This window comes from Girardinichthys multiradiatus, chromosome 2 (genome assembly GCF_021462225.1).
Source record: "Girardinichthys multiradiatus isolate DD_20200921_A chromosome 2, DD_fGirMul_XY1, whole genome shotgun sequence".
Lineage (NCBI taxonomy): Eukaryota > Metazoa > Chordata > Actinopteri > Cyprinodontiformes > Goodeidae > Girardinichthys > Girardinichthys multiradiatus.
Genome location: NC_061795.1, coordinates 44,991,753 through 45,008,997, shown reverse-complemented (window position 1 = coordinate 45,008,997; position 17,245 = coordinate 44,991,753). Strand labels below are relative to the sequence as shown.

General features: G+C 40.2%; 1 protein-coding gene across 3 annotated transcripts in view; it reads left to right on the top strand.

Moving 5' to 3' along the window:
• il34 (interleukin 34) overlaps positions 1-17,245 on the top strand; it is an 82,956-nt gene that overhangs the window by 53,619 nt on the left and 12,092 nt on the right. For all 3 annotated transcript variants that reach the window (XM_047353264.1, XM_047353271.1, XM_047353257.1), the window contains 4 exons: positions 3,510-3,587; positions 3,876-3,944; positions 10,225-10,332; positions 13,579-13,762. In XM_047353264.1, coding sequence (XP_047209220.1) covers positions 3,510-3,587; positions 3,876-3,944; positions 10,225-10,332; positions 13,579-13,762 — 439 coding nt within the window. The remainder of the gene's footprint in view (positions 1-3,509; positions 3,588-3,875; positions 3,945-10,224; positions 10,333-13,578; positions 13,763-17,245) is intronic.

The window sequence follows — 17,245 nt, the reverse complement described above, 5'->3', positions numbered from 1 at the left end:
CATTGTCTATGATTTGACAGCTAATTAGAAAACTAACAATAACCAACATCTGACAGCTTTTGACAAAGGATAGCATGATCAACAGTGTCAGATGCCTTAGACAAGTCAATAAAAAGGGCAGCACAGTAGTCATTAGCATCCAAGCAATCCAATGTCATTACCAACTTTTATGGTGGCTGTAACTGTAATGTGCTGTTTCCTGAAACCAGACTGATGACATGACAAGATGTTTGTTGCACACAAATATTCTTTCAGCTGATCATTAACCAGTTTAAAACAAAACATTTCCAATGTTTTCCAGGACAACATTCTTAAATATTTTTAAAGCTGCTCCAATAATCCAGATTTTCCTGTAATCTTTTAGATGGTTTTTATCCTTTTGTTCTCCAGAATTCACTTTTTCTTTGGACTTTTTCACTCAGTTTTAGTCCAGTACTGACCATTTTCAGAGGAATGTGCCAACTCCAACCTCTCAATCATTGAGGTATAAAAAGGCAGCTACACCTGAGGGAAGATCCACTGTTTTATCAACACATAACAGAAGAACAGAAGAAAACAGTAAAAAAAAACTAAAGTGTCACCTTGATTTGGACTGAAATGTCCCACCACTGACCATTTTGATTTTCTTTGAAGGTGATAGTGGCAACTGTGAGATAATTTGTGTTTTGTGGTACATTTTGTCATACAATCCATCAGATTTATTCAAAGTTAATATTTCAAGTGCTGTTCCTTCTTACTAACTTCCTGCAGTTATGTCTAACCTACTGGAAATCAACTCCTGGTCCAAATCCTGACTGATAGTGACCAATTGCTGTCTTCTCATTGCTTGGACTTGATCTCAGTTAGTTATCTTGTCCTTCTCCCTGTTTCATGAGAACTGACAACAGGTTCTCTGAGGGGTTTAGTTCAGGTGAATTTCTTGAACACAGGCCCAAAATCTCAAAGCTCTGAGGCCTCATGTACAAATGAGTGTGTAGCTTTCATACCAAAGGTTTGAGGTAAGGAGGAATCCTAAACTTGTGGCGCACAAAAAAATTCAGACGTAAGAAACCATGCATACACGTCACCACACACCTTTTCTTCATACATGCCACTTAGCGTGTAATTGGACGTAGCTGTATGTGCATCTTAGATGGCCTGATCCCTGCCCCTGAATACATATGCAAAGTAGTATAAATACCTGGAAGGCACTCATAACCATGGCAAAGGTGCTGCGGCAGTCACACCATGAGGGATTTTTGTAGTAAATTACAGCAAACCAACCACGTCTTGAATGAAATCAGCAACTAAAACCTGACCAATAATAAAACGTTTTTTCGGCTCTAACATGTTTAGTTTAATGTCTGCCTCAAGTCCAAACAGCGCTGTCTAGCTGCTGCACTGAGCTCAATGCTGATCATCATGATGATGTGAATATGCCTTCCATTATATTTCTATTAGGAATACTGTCACACACAATGTGAAGAACTTTAAATCTTTAAACGATTCAGGATGTCATATAAAATAAACAAAACATTACCTAGAAGCAGCCGTCACGCATGGAGCCTGATTGAGGTTTGTTCCCAACACAACTATTATCAGATTAATTATAATTATTTTTATAGTATGAAGGGATTATGAGTTGAGGAGGCCAACTCGCCATTGCATTTGTGACACATTTGCGCATCACAAATAGGTCGCACGTATATTGAATAAAAATGCTTTCTATTCACAAAAGTATATTCATGTACAGATGGAGCCCTTATAGCAGTATGGGTGCAGTCCTTAGCTCTGATTCCATTTAGAAACCGGCTCCTCGCTGCACATTGAGGTTGATCGATTGAATTAATCTGCCGATCCAACACCGTTTTCTTTTTCAGTGAGAATGAAAAAGATGATGATTCACATGCATTTTATGCTCCTCAGCGCACAGACATATGCGCCTTTAGATCGTGTACATGATGTGTCAAGTGATGCAAAAATTACAGTTTATATCCGACTGAGGTTGCTTTCATCATTTTATGATGTGTTACGTGTTTGTATGAGGCTAAATGTGATTCATTTTTATTGCTCATGTTTAAACCATGGCTGCACGGTGGCGCAGTTGGTAGCACTGTTGCCTTGCAGCAAGAAGGTCCTGGGTTTGATTCCCGGCCGGGGGTCTTTCTCCATGGAGTTTGCATGTTCTCCCCGTGCATGCGTGGGTTTTCACCGGGTACTCCGGCTTCCTCCCACAGTCCAAAGACATGCCAGTTAGGTTAATTGGTAACTCTAAATTGCCCTTAGGTGTAGGAATGAGTGTGTGCGTGGTTGTTTGTGTGTTGCCCTGCGATGGACTGGCGACGTGTCCAGGGTGTACCCTGCCTCTCTCCCATAGACTGCTGGAGATAGGCACCAGCTCCCCCACGACCCACTATGGAATAAGCGGTAGAAAATGACTGACTGTTTAAACCATATGAAAAAACATCAGGTTCGATGCTCCTTGAGTTAAATGAACAGAATGGAGTTGTATTTCAATGTATTTAGGTCAGTTTAAGGACGTTTGCATTTAGGTGAGTGTAGGAAGTCTGTTACTGTCGATAGCTGCTGCACATTTTCACAGCAGGTCAAAGGTTTTCATGGATTTCTGAAGACTTTTACTCAACGATCATTTTCGTACATGCTGAGTTGGGCGTGAAACATTGTGCCGCAAGGTTTTTTGTGCGCTACACCATTCATACATGAGGCCCCTGATCTTTGAGCCACATCATTGTGACTTTAGCTCTCTAGGAGGATTCATTAGAGAAATTACAGCAGTCCTCTGGTGTCCATTCATGTTCTTCCTGAAGAATTATAGGCTCTTCTTGATCATTTTCTCGGGCAGAAGTGGCTTCTTTGCAGCCTTTTTTGTGAAAAAGTCTCAGATGCAATCAGAGCCACCAGCAGCTGATGTTGAGCAATCTGCACTGGTTGCCCAATGACCCTGTAGAACCCAAAGCCTTGATCTCTGCAGCTGAACATATCAGCTTGAAGTTCTTGATGATCCAAAAAACTGTTCTTTCAGCTGCAGTTTCCTGCCTGTAAGGTTGTTTTGATGCAAATGAGTGATGGCTGCAGCTTTTCTTTGGAGGTAAACATTACTGCTAATACAAGAAGAAGATAATTTTAGCACATCTGCTCCTCTGTAATAGCAATCTGCCGACTAGATTGATGGAGGGATTTCAGCTGGACTCTGTCAAAGCTTCACCTGTAATGATGAGGACAACGGAGCTGATGTTAGTTGATCAGTTTGGGCTAAAATGCAATGACAATTGCTCAACTTGAAGCTAATAAAGCGTCTGATTAATCTGCACCATAAACTGAAAACGGTGTGAAGTTTTGGCCAAAAACCTGAAGCTGCAGAGTTTGTTAAACATTTGCTTCAGAAACCTTCATCCTAGATTAATTTTCCTGCTGCACATAATGACACCATTTTAAAGAGGATTTTATGGATTTTTCTGAATCTGTGGTTGGTTTAATGTTCAATGAGTTTCTCTGTTTTTCTGTTGCAGAAGCACAACTTCCCCATCAACTACTCCATCCGAGTTCACCACAAGGAAATCTTTAAACTGGCAAATATTAGCAAAATGGTACGGATCAAAATTTCATATTTTCACCATAGGCTGCAGTTCGGTGTTTTGTATGGTTGTCTCAGAGAGCGTGCAGAACATTCAGGTCTGCAGCTTTAATGTTCTGGTCAAATGTCTGGATCAACTGGAGCAAAAGAGACAGACATATTTTGTAAAGTTTGATTGTTATGCTGTGTTTTCAGTTTTATGCCTCTGATTTGGAGAGGTTTGGCTAAACTATTTGTGGACTTTTGTGTTTGTTTTAATATTATTTTATGTTTTCTCTGCCCGGTTCCTCGGAACTTAAAGATGGAAGGATTGGATGAGCTAGTTCTCCAGAGGCTGTGGTTTCAGGTCAACCAAGGCATCTTAAAAAAGGTAGGTTTCTGTTCATATTTAAGGGGCTGGGTACTCCAACCATTCATGATGACACACAATATCTGCCAATGCTAATAAGACGGGGACACCGGGGAGGGGTCTGTTGCTGCCCATCCGTCTGGGAAGATTTTATAAGGCCATTTCGTACTATTTAACGTCAGTCTTCTACAAAGACAAAGATTATTTATACACACCTGTCATGATGTATTCAACAAAGATGAAGACATGATGGAAAAGCTGTGGTTAAAAAGTGGCAAGTCCATCCTTGCTGCTCCCAAAGAATCTAAGAGGAGGATCAGATATATTAATTAACTGATCATCATCATTATTGAGCCCCTCCATTAAAAAGAAGAGTTTCGGGAGTTTTCTGCTCTGAAGCATACGTGTGTGTACTACCACAATGCCAGGGTGGAAAGACATCAGCAATGAGCTTAGAGAAGCAATTTTTTACTAAGTATCAATCTGGAAAGGGTTATAAGGCTGTTGCTAAACAGTTTGAAGTTCATCATTCTACAAAGAGAAAGATTATTCATAACTGAAAGGTATCAAAACATCTTCCAATCTTCTCACGAGTGGACCCAGCAAATTTAGCCCAAGGTCAGAGCGTGCAGTGCTTGGAAAAATAACAGGAGAAACCAAGATCTCCATCTCAGACTCTACAGGCTTCCACAGGGTTGAAGGAGAAATCATCTGCTCTCTAAAGGGAATATAGCAGCATGGCTTAGATGTGCAAAGCAGCATCTAAATAAAGAATAAAATCACTGGAACAGTGTTGTTTGGACAGATGAGTCTGATGTAGAAATGTTTAACTACAAAGCAAAGTACCGAGAGTTTCGAGAAAGCCAAACATCGTTTCACCACGAGCTCCTCGTATCAACGGTGATGGAGATATGACGGTTTGGCATTTGGTGCATCTTGTAGACAATGAGTCCACCATGAACCATGAACTCCTACGTACACCAAAGCCATCTTATCTATCATCTGTCAAACTGGTGAAGTTTGGCCCAAACAGGACAATAATCCCAAACACAGCAGTAAATCTATGACACAATGACTGATAAAGAAAAGACGTCCAAGTAACGTAGTGTGGAGTTGTGTCCTTCTAAACTCTTGCGCGTTCGTTTATTTGGTCAAAGCATCTTAATTCTGTGTGAGAAGAACTAAACTTAAATGTCTAAGAAAACAAAACACGGACTAGAGGTTGCTACTAATGATAAGGCATTTATATTTCCACAGTAGTGATCCAGTCAAAGTACAGGCCTCCGTCTCTGAAAGTTATTCCTGCTAAAAACATGCCAGGTGTTTTTTGTTTATTAATTAATGTAAAATATTATTAATGAGATGTGTTCTCCATTTGTTGTAATAAGTGTGAAAGTGTATTTTATTTTTGAGAAATAAAATTTCAAACTTCTGTGGACCTGCGCAAAAGTTAACCTCTGCAAAAATGTTATTACAAAAATAAAAAATAGAGTAAAATATACAGAAAATATTATTACTGTGGGTTTCGTATGTGAACTGTTTCACTGTGGTCACACGACCAACAAAAACAAAAAGAAAATAAAACAACCCTAAGAAAAAATACAGCAGTGAGCTCTGGCTGTACACAAGAAAATTCAAGATAAACAAATTAGAACAAGCTCACAAAGTATTTTATACTTTTAACATCTTTGTAGCACTGGATACCAAGGATGAGACACTAGGCCCGATTCTGTTGTGTTAACCAGACAACGTGTCCACCATTAACATGCGACACACACACAGACCTGGCACCATCCACATCATACATACAGGTCCTTCTCAAAATATTAGCATATTGTGATAAAGTTCATTATTTTCCATAATGTCATGATGAAAATTTAACATTCATATATTTTAGATTCATTGCACACTAACTGAAATATTTCAGGTCTTTTATTGTCTTAATACGGATGATTTTGGCATACAGCTCATGAAAACCCAAAATTCCTATCTCACAAAATTAGCATATTTCATCCGACCAATAAAAGAAAAGTGTTTTTAATACAAAAAACGTCAACCTTCAAATAATCATGTACAGTTATGCACTCAATACTTGGTCGGGAATCCTTTTGCAGAAATGACTGCTTCAATGCGGCGTGGCATGGATGCAATCAGCCTGTGGCACTGCTGAGGTCTTATGGAGGCCCAGGATGCTTCGATAGCGGCCTTTAGCTCATCCAGAGTGTTGGGTCTTGAGTCTCTCAACGTTCTCTTCACAATATCCCACAGATTCTCTATGGGGTTCAGGTCAGGAGAGTTGGCAGGCCAATTGAGCACAGTGATACCATGGTCAGTAAACCATTTACCAGTGGTTTTGGCACTGTGAGCAGGTGCCAGGTCGTGCTGAAAAATGAAATCTTCATCTCCATAAAGCTTTTCAGCAGATGGAAGCATGAACTGCTCCAAAATCTCCTGATAGCTAGCTGCATTGACCCTGCCCTTGATAAAACACAGTGGACCAAAACCAGCAGCTGACACGGCACCCCAGACCATCACTGACTGTGGGTACTTGACACTGGACTTCTGGCATTTTGGCATTTCCTTCTCCCCAGTCTTCCTCCAGACTCTGGCACCTTGATTTCCGAATGACATGCAGAATTTGCTTTCATCCGAAAAAAGTACTTTGGACCACTGAGCAACAGTCCAGTGCTGCTTCTCTGTAGCCCAGGTCAGGCACTTCTGCCGCTGTTTCTGGTTCAAAAGTGGCTTGACCTGGGGAATGCGGCACCTGTAGCCCATTTCCTGCACACGCCTGTGCACGGTGGCTCTGGATGTTTCTACTCCAGACTCAGTCCACTGCTTCCGCAGGTCCCCCAAGGTCTGGAATCGGCCCTTCTCCACAATCTTCCTCAGGGTCCGGTCACCTCTTCTCGTTGTGCAGCGTTTTGTGCCACACTTTTTCCTTCCAACAGACTTCCCACTGAGGTGCCTTGATACAGCACTCTGGGAACAGCCTATTCGTTCAGAAATTTCTTTCTGTGTCTTACCCTCTTGCTTGAGGGTGTCAATAGTGGCCTTCTGGACAGCAGTCAGGTCGGCAGTCTTACCCATGATTGGGGTTTTGAGTGATGAACCAGGCTGGGAGTTTTAAAGGCCTCAGGAATCTTTTGCAGGTGTTTAGAGTTAACTCGTTGATTCAGATGATTAGGTTCATAGCTCGTTTAGAGACCCTTTTAATGATATGCTAATTTTGTGAGATAGGAATTTTGGGTTTTCATGAGCTGTATGCCAAAATCATCCGTATTAAGACAATAAAAGACATGAAATATTTCAGTTAGTGTGCAATGAATCTAAAATATATGAATGTTAAATTTTCATCATGACATTATGGAAAATAATGAACTTTATCACAATATGCTAATATTTTGAGAAGGACCTGTACATCTTATCAGAATGTAGTATAATGACCTCTTTAAATTATTTTTTTAAGCCTATTCCAATAATTTGTATGAATTTCAACCTAACCAGAAGTTAATTCGCAATTACCACAACACTGCCCCCCACTGACCAAAAGTGTAATAACAGAACTTCAGTGGGACCGTAAACCACGGGGCCAACCCATCCAACCATGAAAACTCACCAGTCCATGTAATCTGTGGCCCTATGGATGTACCACCTGGCTACACTTTTTAATAAAGGAAATGTTGAAAGCTGTTGTTACACACACACACACACACACACACACACACATCTGTGTTTTACTATCTTTATGAGGACTTTTCGGTTACTTCCATTGACTTCCATTCATTTTCCTTGATTTTTAGTGCCTAATCCTAACCCTAACAATAACTCAATTCATACCCTAGTCCTAAACCTAACCCCTGTCCCAAGAACAGAATTTGAAAAAGTGAGAACCAGAAAAATGTCCTCACTTTGTCAAAATGTCCTCACTTTGTGATAAAAATACAAAAAATGGTTCTCACTCAGCAACAAGTACAAGAATACACACACACACACACACACAAACACAAACATTAATGTCTTGCTATTCTTACAGGGACCTTACAACGACTTCCATTCATTGCTATAGCCTAAACCTGACCCTCGCCAGTATATACCTAACCATTAACCCATTAAAATGTCCACACAATGGCGGTGTTCCATCAGGAATTGATCCACACGAGACCAAGACCAGAGCAACTAAGATCATGCGCATCAAATCGGCTCAAATCACAACCATTATTTGTTATTGCTTGTTATTGTTTTAACCCAGCAGATTAATGCTTTACATTTCTCTGCATGCCAGCACACGCTTCTCACCCAGCTTCATCTAACAGTCGGATCACCTAACTTCGGATCAACGAACCTGTTTCCAAAGAACATCAATGCTCTAAATATTCCAGATTTCTGTGATAAACCGCCTCTCTGACTCACTCTGAGAATAACACGTCTGGAATTACTGGGATAAATCCTGACCACTTATGAAAAATAACTTCCCTTAATTGCATTTGACTGACATGTAACCTAATAATGGCTGGTATTTGGAGATAAGTGAGTTGATCTGTTATTTGCTGCAGCACATCATTCCAGCACTGAGCCTTTCATATCTCAGGGATTAATTAATCCTATTTGTTGATGGAAACATGGAAACTCATGTTGTGCTTCAGTGGTCCTAGCTGTGGTCCCACTGGGCCCAGCTCTACATACTAGTAACTTCCTATTTCTTTATAAGGAATTTGCTGTTTCCATTTTTGTTTAAAATGGCATTTAATTGAAATGCAGAACTGGTTGAGCTTAAATAATGTTGCAGTTTCAAATTTACAAGGTTTTAATTATAAACACCCAATCAGAACCAATCAAACAGTTGACTAATTTCTTCCCTTTTGCACAGTTAAAAGCAAAGCCATTAGTCAGGCTCATGAATGCAGTTAACATAAACAGACACTAAAATTTAACCCGTTAATGTTCAAAGATCTTTTCCAGAATTTGTCCACCACGATGTTTTCTGTCACGCAGCTTTTGTTTGAAACAGCTGACGCTGTGCTGTTGGCGTGACTCCAGGTTAAATCTTCTCCTTGCACTAAAACGCAGTTGATTTCACAAACACATGATCTGATCACAGCTTTTCCTTCAGCAGAAAGTAAAAACTGATAAAACAAGTTCCTTATCTATGTAATGTCAACAGACCCTTCAGGGTTTCAGAACACTAGATGGTATTTTTTTACTTTTTTACATGTTAGCAGCACATTAACAGTGCTATATCGTTACAAATATTGTTCCTATTGTTCTATTTTATTTATTTAGCTAACACTATCATTTGCTTATACAGCGGTTTGGGAATATTTAAAGACAAAAGAATCGCCATAGTTGCTCCTCAGATCTATATTCAAACTACATCTTTGGAGCTAATTAAGTGATTTCTGAGGATGGTTTTTTTTTTCTGTTTTTTCTTTAAAGAGTTAAAAATATAATCCTTATTTTGTTTTGCTTTCAGTTTGTTCCTCCACCTTTTAAAAAAGTTTACAAAAGTCCAACACCATTTTGGCATTGACTTTGAGGTTTCAGTGAAAACTGAAAAAACCGTGCACTCTTTGGAGCTCCACAGATCAGCCGTACTTTCAGCAAAACACCATTTGAGTTTTAAACAGCTCACAGGAAGTTAGACTTTAACAAGACAAGAGAAAAAGGACGAGAATCATCAGCCGGGAACCCTTGGACACCTCATCTGGTCTGATGGATCATATTTTCCATCATATGGATGGATACAGGTGTGAACATGTGTTTCTGTCCTCGGGGGGGACATTGCACCAGGATGCATATGGAAAGAAGGTGAGCCAGCAATGTTCTGCTGGGAATCCTTGGGTCTTGCCATTCATGTAGATGTTACTCCGGCATTAAGCTCCAGCCTAAGCGTTGTTGCTGAACAAATCCAGTCCTTCATGGAGACAGCATTCCCTGACGGCACTGGCCTCTCCCAGCAGGAAAATGCTCTCTGTCAAACGGCGAAAAATGTTTCCAGAGACGTTTGAGGTACACAACAACCGGTTTAGGGTGTTGACTTGCCCTCCAAATAGCCCAGATCGCAATTCATTTGAACATCTATAAGTCATTCGCCCATAGACTGCTGGAGATAGGCACCAGCTCCCCGCAACCCACTATGGAATAAGCGGTAGAAAATGACTGACTGACTGACATCTATAAAATGTTTTGGATTCATTTTTGTGCTTCATGCTTTTGCAATGATATATTTGGGTTTTATTTTCTATAATTTATTGCAGCCAAATCAAAGCGGCTATAAACTGAAAGTGGGTTTTAATTTCAGATCATCCGGGTACTGCCTGAGAGACATCCCTCTCGTCCGTACACAGCGGAGTTAGAGAGACGGTTCAGGGATGCTGAAGGAGTCTTTGTTCAGTCCCATCCTGCTGAGGTAAGAGTTCACATTTTTGCTCCACAGAACCAATTCAGCAACTAATGTCACATTGATTTAATCTGTTAACATGGGAAACTCACTCTCCTATTGCTGCAAACTAAGTGTAGCTTCTGTTTATGATTAAAAACAGGAGTTCATAGAAGGTGAGTGTAGAAGATGCGCCGCCTGATTATTTAGAAAAGTGCAGATGAGGGAATAAATACCGGCTCTGTCTGCATGTTTTCCATTTATAGCGGCTTATCTGTGCTGGGATTTTTGTTAATTCCGATATTTTAATACAGTTTATTCAATTTAGACCTTTTTCCAAAAGCAGGGCGCCCATTAATCACTGTGGTTCCCCTGCAGACAGCATCACACAGTGCCCTGCAGCCTTTTAAAGGAGAATATAAATGAGGCAAAGACAACAAACAGAGTCTGGAGCAAAGCTGATCAGATATCTGATGCTGGATTCATATCTCACTCCTCCTCTCGTGATTTGCAGTTTAAAGTATTTTTCTCTGTTCATGTCTTTACTGAATGATTTGTTTAACAGATAAACATAACATACCAAAATAGAGGCTCTTTTGTTGGCCATAAACATTTGCCTGCTGGTGACCCCATGTAATTTTATCTTCTTTAAACATTAGGATATCAGACTGCCCTGGTCACATTGCTGAAATATCTTTTCCCTAATGACCAGTACCAGTAATGACCTTAAATCACATAAATTATATTTTTTAAAGCTTTCAGCCATTTTAAAACTTTAGATTACATTCCTGAAGGAGCAGTGGAGTTAAAAATTCAATTAAATTCAGTTTATTTGTATAGCTCTGGACTCAGAGGTGTGGTATGGGATTTAAACCTCTTCTTAGAGCAACGTGGCTCAAAGGTCAGGACACAGAAATTTCTGACACCACTGAAAACTTGTGGTTGCTTCTAAAGAAGCAGGTGGAGAAACAGAAGCTTGCAACCTGGCATCAACTCCACACATGAAGACAAGAATGAGTCATGATCAGTCAGGACTTGGTTCAGATGTTGACATACAGCATGTCAGATTGGATAATAAAAACGTTTAAAATTAGTCTAAATCTTTAGAAATGTTCTTCAGCAAATCTACAACATTTGGACCTGATTTTTGGACCTATTGTAATAATGACCAACGCTCCTTGATGAGAATGAGCTGAACTTTTTGAGGTTAAGGGCATCATCACTTTTCAGAAAACTCTTAAAGTCTCATTCTGATTATCAAGACAAATTGATTTTTATATTACATTTCAGCAACAGGACAATTCATTGTAACATGGTAAATTCTTACAAGCTTTACACAATAGAAACATTAGAAAAGAAAACACTGACAAAAGCATGGCAGGTGTAAAATAATAGAAAGTAAAGAAAAGTTGGACTGCAAAACTTGATCATGTTTCAGTTAACAGTTTAAACAGAACAGTCAAAGGCGACTCTTACCAAATGGGTTTTTTAACCTTGATTTGAAAGAACTGAGGGTTTCAACATTTTTACAATTTCTGGAAGTTTGTCCCAGATTAGTGGAGCATAAGACCTGAATGTTGCTGCTCCATGTTTGGTTCTGGTTCTGGGGATGCAGAGTAGATTTGAACTAGAAGACCTGAGTGGCCTGGAAGGTTGATACAGCAACACATCTTTAATGTATTTTGGTGCTAAGCCATAAACTGACAGAGGTATTTTAAAATTTAAAGTTTCCAAAGCCAGTGGAAGGACTTTAGAGCTGGGGTGATGTTCTCTAATTTTTGTTTTATTGAGGACGCAGGCAATGGCGTCATCTACCCAACACTTGAACAGGATTATAGTCACCTGGCGACACTGTAATGTAGAGCTGTGGATCATCTGCATACTTATGGTAACTTATCATGTTTGTTGTTATGATCGGAGCTAGGGGGAGCATGTAGATATGGAATAGGAGAGGTCCCAGGATGGACCCTTGAGGAACCCCAGATGTGATTTTACTCAACTTTGTTGACACAAAAAGTCCCTGTCCTTCAAGTAGGACTCAAATCACCCAAGTGATGTACCAGAAAGACCGACCCAGTCCTCCAGTTGCTCCAGTAATATACCCTGATAATCAGTGTCAAATGCTGCGCTAAAGGTCCAAAAATATCAGCACTGTGATTCCTCCACAGTCTGCATTTATACAGATGCAAATGAACACCTTGGCAAGGGCAGTCTACTGTGGTGAGCACGGAAAGCTGACAGGTCAAAGTGGATGGTCATTGTGGAAAAGGTTATTGGTTATATAGGTTATATAGCTGCGTTACAACAATTATCAAAAAACTGTTGATACAGCTTTTTCAATAACCTTACTGATGAATGGGAGATTTGAGATGTAATTCTGCAATATCGACTTGTCCAGATTATTCCTTTTCAACAGTGGTTTGATAATTGAGGGATCGCTGCAAAGTCAACGCCAGTGACTGTCCACTGTCTCTACATGCAAGTCACTGACTGGATGCAATCTGCTGGATTTCCTTAGATAGAAAAACCAATGTGAATAAATAACTGAATCTGACTGCACTGTTCAATGGTTAGGATTAATGTATGTACCTGACTTGAAATCTGTATGATTCGTCTAAATTAATTTAGTCCATTTTAAAGTTACCCACCTTTCACACAATGCAACAGGAAACAACACTCTCCAATGATTTTTAGCTCTGCCTTCCTCCCTCCCTGTTGGTTGGAGTAAGGGGGAGTCAGGTTTAGCCTAAACCGGCTCAGTTATGGTTGAGGTGCAAACACACCCTCCATTTCTGCTACCTGTGTGACCCCTTCTCTTTTCCAATGGTTATAATGAGTCTGACAGAGAAATGTTCCCCCAATGCTTGTCGGTTTTAGTATAACAATGGCCACCTGTGGGCTCTAGATGGACAAACTTTATCAGTTTATTATTTTACTTAGTACCCCTACACATAGCCCATTCTAAAATGGGCAAACTCTAACACTCAGTAGTTTATTCTAACCTCCCCAACAACCCTGCACCATTCCAGACCCTTTGTGAAGTACCTTGAGACGACATCTGTTGTGAATTGGCGCTAAGTGAATAAAACTGAATTGAATTGAATAATTGGTGTTTTTAAGGACTGGGGGAAGACACTTGACAAAAGGGATGACTATTTGAATCAAATAAGAAACTTTAACAGGTGATTTTTACAGCAGTAAACCTCATTTATTTATCCATCAATGTAAAGCCTAACTGTCAGTCTCTTAGCTATGTGTTTGTTTTGGTGTGTCCAGGTGTTCCAGCAGGAGCTTCCAGAGATGATCCAAGACATTTGGGATCAGTTAACAGAGGAGCCCGGCAGGGTGCCGGAGTCCAGCTGGAGGTTTGCTTCTCCAAAATTCCTGGTGGACAACTTGTGCCACACCATGTACTGCCTTTTCTGGGAGTGCTTTTCCAGCACAGAAGCTTCTCAGGACTGTGAGTTCTACACAGAAGACGTTTAAATCCCTTCAGTGAAGCTTCGGGTTGTAAATAAAAGCTGATCTAGCACATAAAAATGTTACACCAAATCAACATTCATTGATTTCCTACATAAGATGTATGTTTGCATCCTGATGTATGTTAAAGCTGAGGTGGAAAGCAGGTCTTTCTGTCAGTTTAGCAGCCTGCAAGCCAGGAGCATCCATTGTTTTTTGCCTTACTTTAGCTATCTGATGTTGTGAAATGGTCTCAGCAGCTCTTTATCAAAAACAATCTGAGCTCCAGGCTGGGCAACAGACTCTGCCAGGCCATCTGGTCAGATTTTGTGCCTGCAGGGTCCCACGAAGCTATGTTAATGTGTAACCTGACATCCTTGACATTGCCTTACAAAGAACCATCTGTAGAACTGCCACTGGGATGTGTTAGGAAGAGGTGCAGGCACTTTCAAAAAAATCCTCAGGAGGTGTTCAAGTAAACCATTCATCTGCGTCAATCATCACTCAATTACTGCAAACCAGATTTTAAGTGATGATATAAACCAGGGTGTTTCCGAGTACAGCAGTTTCACTGAAGGCTGGTACAGAAGATTCTGGATTTAGGTGAAAGAGCTATCTGCTAAGGTCTTCTTCATGATATGAGGATGCTGATTTTCCTATTTTTTAGGGTCCCAAAATGTGAAGACTGACCACACGTGATTATGAAAAGTCATGCTACTCAGTTTTAACCCTTTGCATCGCAGTTGGCGATGTAGGGCTTGGATGCAGCTGTTCAGCCATGGAAACTCTTCCCATGAAGCTGTCTATGTTTTGGAGCTAATCCAAGGCCTCAAATTTTGGGTGTCTGTAGATGTTGACTGCTGAAAGTTAGCAACCTCTGCAGACTATGCTCCTCAGCATTTGCTAAGACCCCTCTGTGTTTTTACATGGCCTACAGATTTGTGGCAAAATTGCTGCTGTTGGTGGTGAAAAGATCTCACATCTAGACCTTTTGCACAGGTGGGATCCTATAACAGTACCACACTGGAATTCACTAAACTCCTGAGAGCGAGCAACTTTTCACAAATATTTTCAGATGCTGTCTGCATGCTTAGGTGCTGGATTTTATACACTTGAGGCCATGAAAGTAATTGGAACACCTGAACTCAATGATTTGGGTGGGTCAGCAAATATGTTTGGCAATGTAGTCTGGCAGAGCTGGAAACCTTTGTCAGGAAATTGTTTTTTTGATAGGTTTTATAGAATTTGCACCAAATTTGAGGAGCTTCTCCATGAACATATGACAATTGTTGAAGATCAGCCAAGAGATGTTAATGATCGAGAGAAACAGTTTGGTTTCATGCAGAGAAGGAGCTGGACACATGAGATGTTTGCTTTGATGGAGAGGTTTTGAGAAGATGTGGGTCTCGAGGAAGCAGATGATTGGCCACAGAGAGAGAAGCTGTCGTACTGTCAGAGATAGAAACTTCAGTTTCAGATTAGGACTCGAGAGGAGTCCTAATCTGATAATGAACACAGGAGCAGAACAGAGAAGATACAAACACAGAAACTATTAGTCTAATAAACAAAATAATGCACTAAAATGGCAAAACTTAGATAACAATAAACAGGGAAATGATAAAAACTGAAAAAAACTCAAACATCTAAGGATAATAAAAATAGAGCCGTGCTTCAGTGAGCATCTTGTAGATTAATTCTGTTTTGCTTTTTCTCTGACATTTTCTTAAATGTTTCATTATTGTCAAGGAAATTTTAAAACCAGACAAAGATAACCTGAGTAAATACAAAAAGCAGTTTTCAACTGATGATTTCTTCTGTTTAAGTTTCTGTGGGCTGTTTACATTTTAAACTGCAGCAAAGTATGTCTGAGCTGTGGAGCTTCGAACAGGACTGGGTCTTCTAACTCCTGTCACTAAAGTCTTATTATGGGGAAAGATTTCCTATTTTTTATCAAACATACGATGCATCACTACTAAAACTTATAGTATAGGCTACTTTTCCTGATTTAAAGAGAAACAGAATGGTAATATGTCTGCTTTAATCTTTCTTCACTCCATAAAGATGAGTTCTGCAAATCTCTAGTCTTAAACCTGAAGTCCGGAAATATTCCAGCAATATTCCAACAAGTTACAGCTTCCTTTGCAAACATGCTTCTGGTAATACAAATACAAATAAATATTAAATAATTTCATGTAGTAAAATATCTCCTCAACATTCCTAGTCAAAGCATTACTTGTTCTGAAAGCTTATTTTTCTTCATTGTTGTTGGACTCGTTGAATCATGTTTAAATATTTTACACGATACCAGATGCTGACCCATTTCTGAGCAATTTATGCCTCTCTGACCCGATCCCATCAGGACATTTCACATTCTACTGTCAAGGCCCATCCCCTGGGTCAAAAGAGGTGGTGACAGAGACAGAAGAATTCGGATTCACACTTTTGAATGTGAAAGGAAAGGTTCCTTAGAGGGTCGTAAGTTCTGATATGATGGATGGTTTGGAGATGGTGGGACTGACAGAAAGACAGGAGACTGAGCTGAATATGTGCAGATTTTCTGTGGGAGGGACCATCATGGACAGTGTTATAGGTGAATATATCAGAAGGGCAGCTCATGTTGGAGACAGAGATGGTTTGGACATGTGCAGGGGGCAGGTGGTGGATTCATTTCACAGAGGATGATGGATTTTGAGTTGCCAGGAAGGGGGAAGACCATAGAGGAAGGTTTATGAATGCAGTAAAAGAGGATATGCAAGAGGGCTGTTGTGACGATGAGGGTGATAGTGTTTTCTCTGGGATTGGTTCTCAAAGCAAACAGGAGGATCATTAGCCACTTTTTCCATCGAACGTCCCGGAAAATGTATTTAAATCAGCCTGTCATACGGGGAATTTGTAAAGAAAACTGCACTGCACCGACAGTCCACCGAGTGGCGGTAATGAGATTTCTTTTTGCGGCAATTTTGGCATACACCCTTTCACTGTTGCCTACTCGAAGTCCCGTTGAATGTCTTCATCAGCAAAAACTGTCAAAAGAGCCCGGACTGTTTGTTTTTGGACGCATGCAATAATCTTCAGAATAAATTTTCTACACTGTCCATCTGTTGAAAAGTGAGGCAATCTTTCAGTGTAAAGATGCAACCTACACAGCGTCTGTGAAGCCTGAAACTTTGGTGCACATAAGGCTGCTGCATTCCTTGTGCACACACTGTTACACCAATATGTGTCTTCTACAGGTGTTGGGTGACATACTTGTTAAGACCTTAATCTCTTGCATGCACATTGACCGAGTGGATGGGCTTTAACGGGCTGTGAAATTTCCTTTTTTTTTTCTTTGGTGCAAGTTAAGTCTTAAACCATCTCTGCACCCGATTCCACGTTTATCCTAATTCAGCATGTCTGAAGCAATAAAAATGCCACCAGAAATCTGATGGGTTCAGTTTTAAGTGATTTAAAACACCTAGCAATGGGTCAGCATCTGGTATCG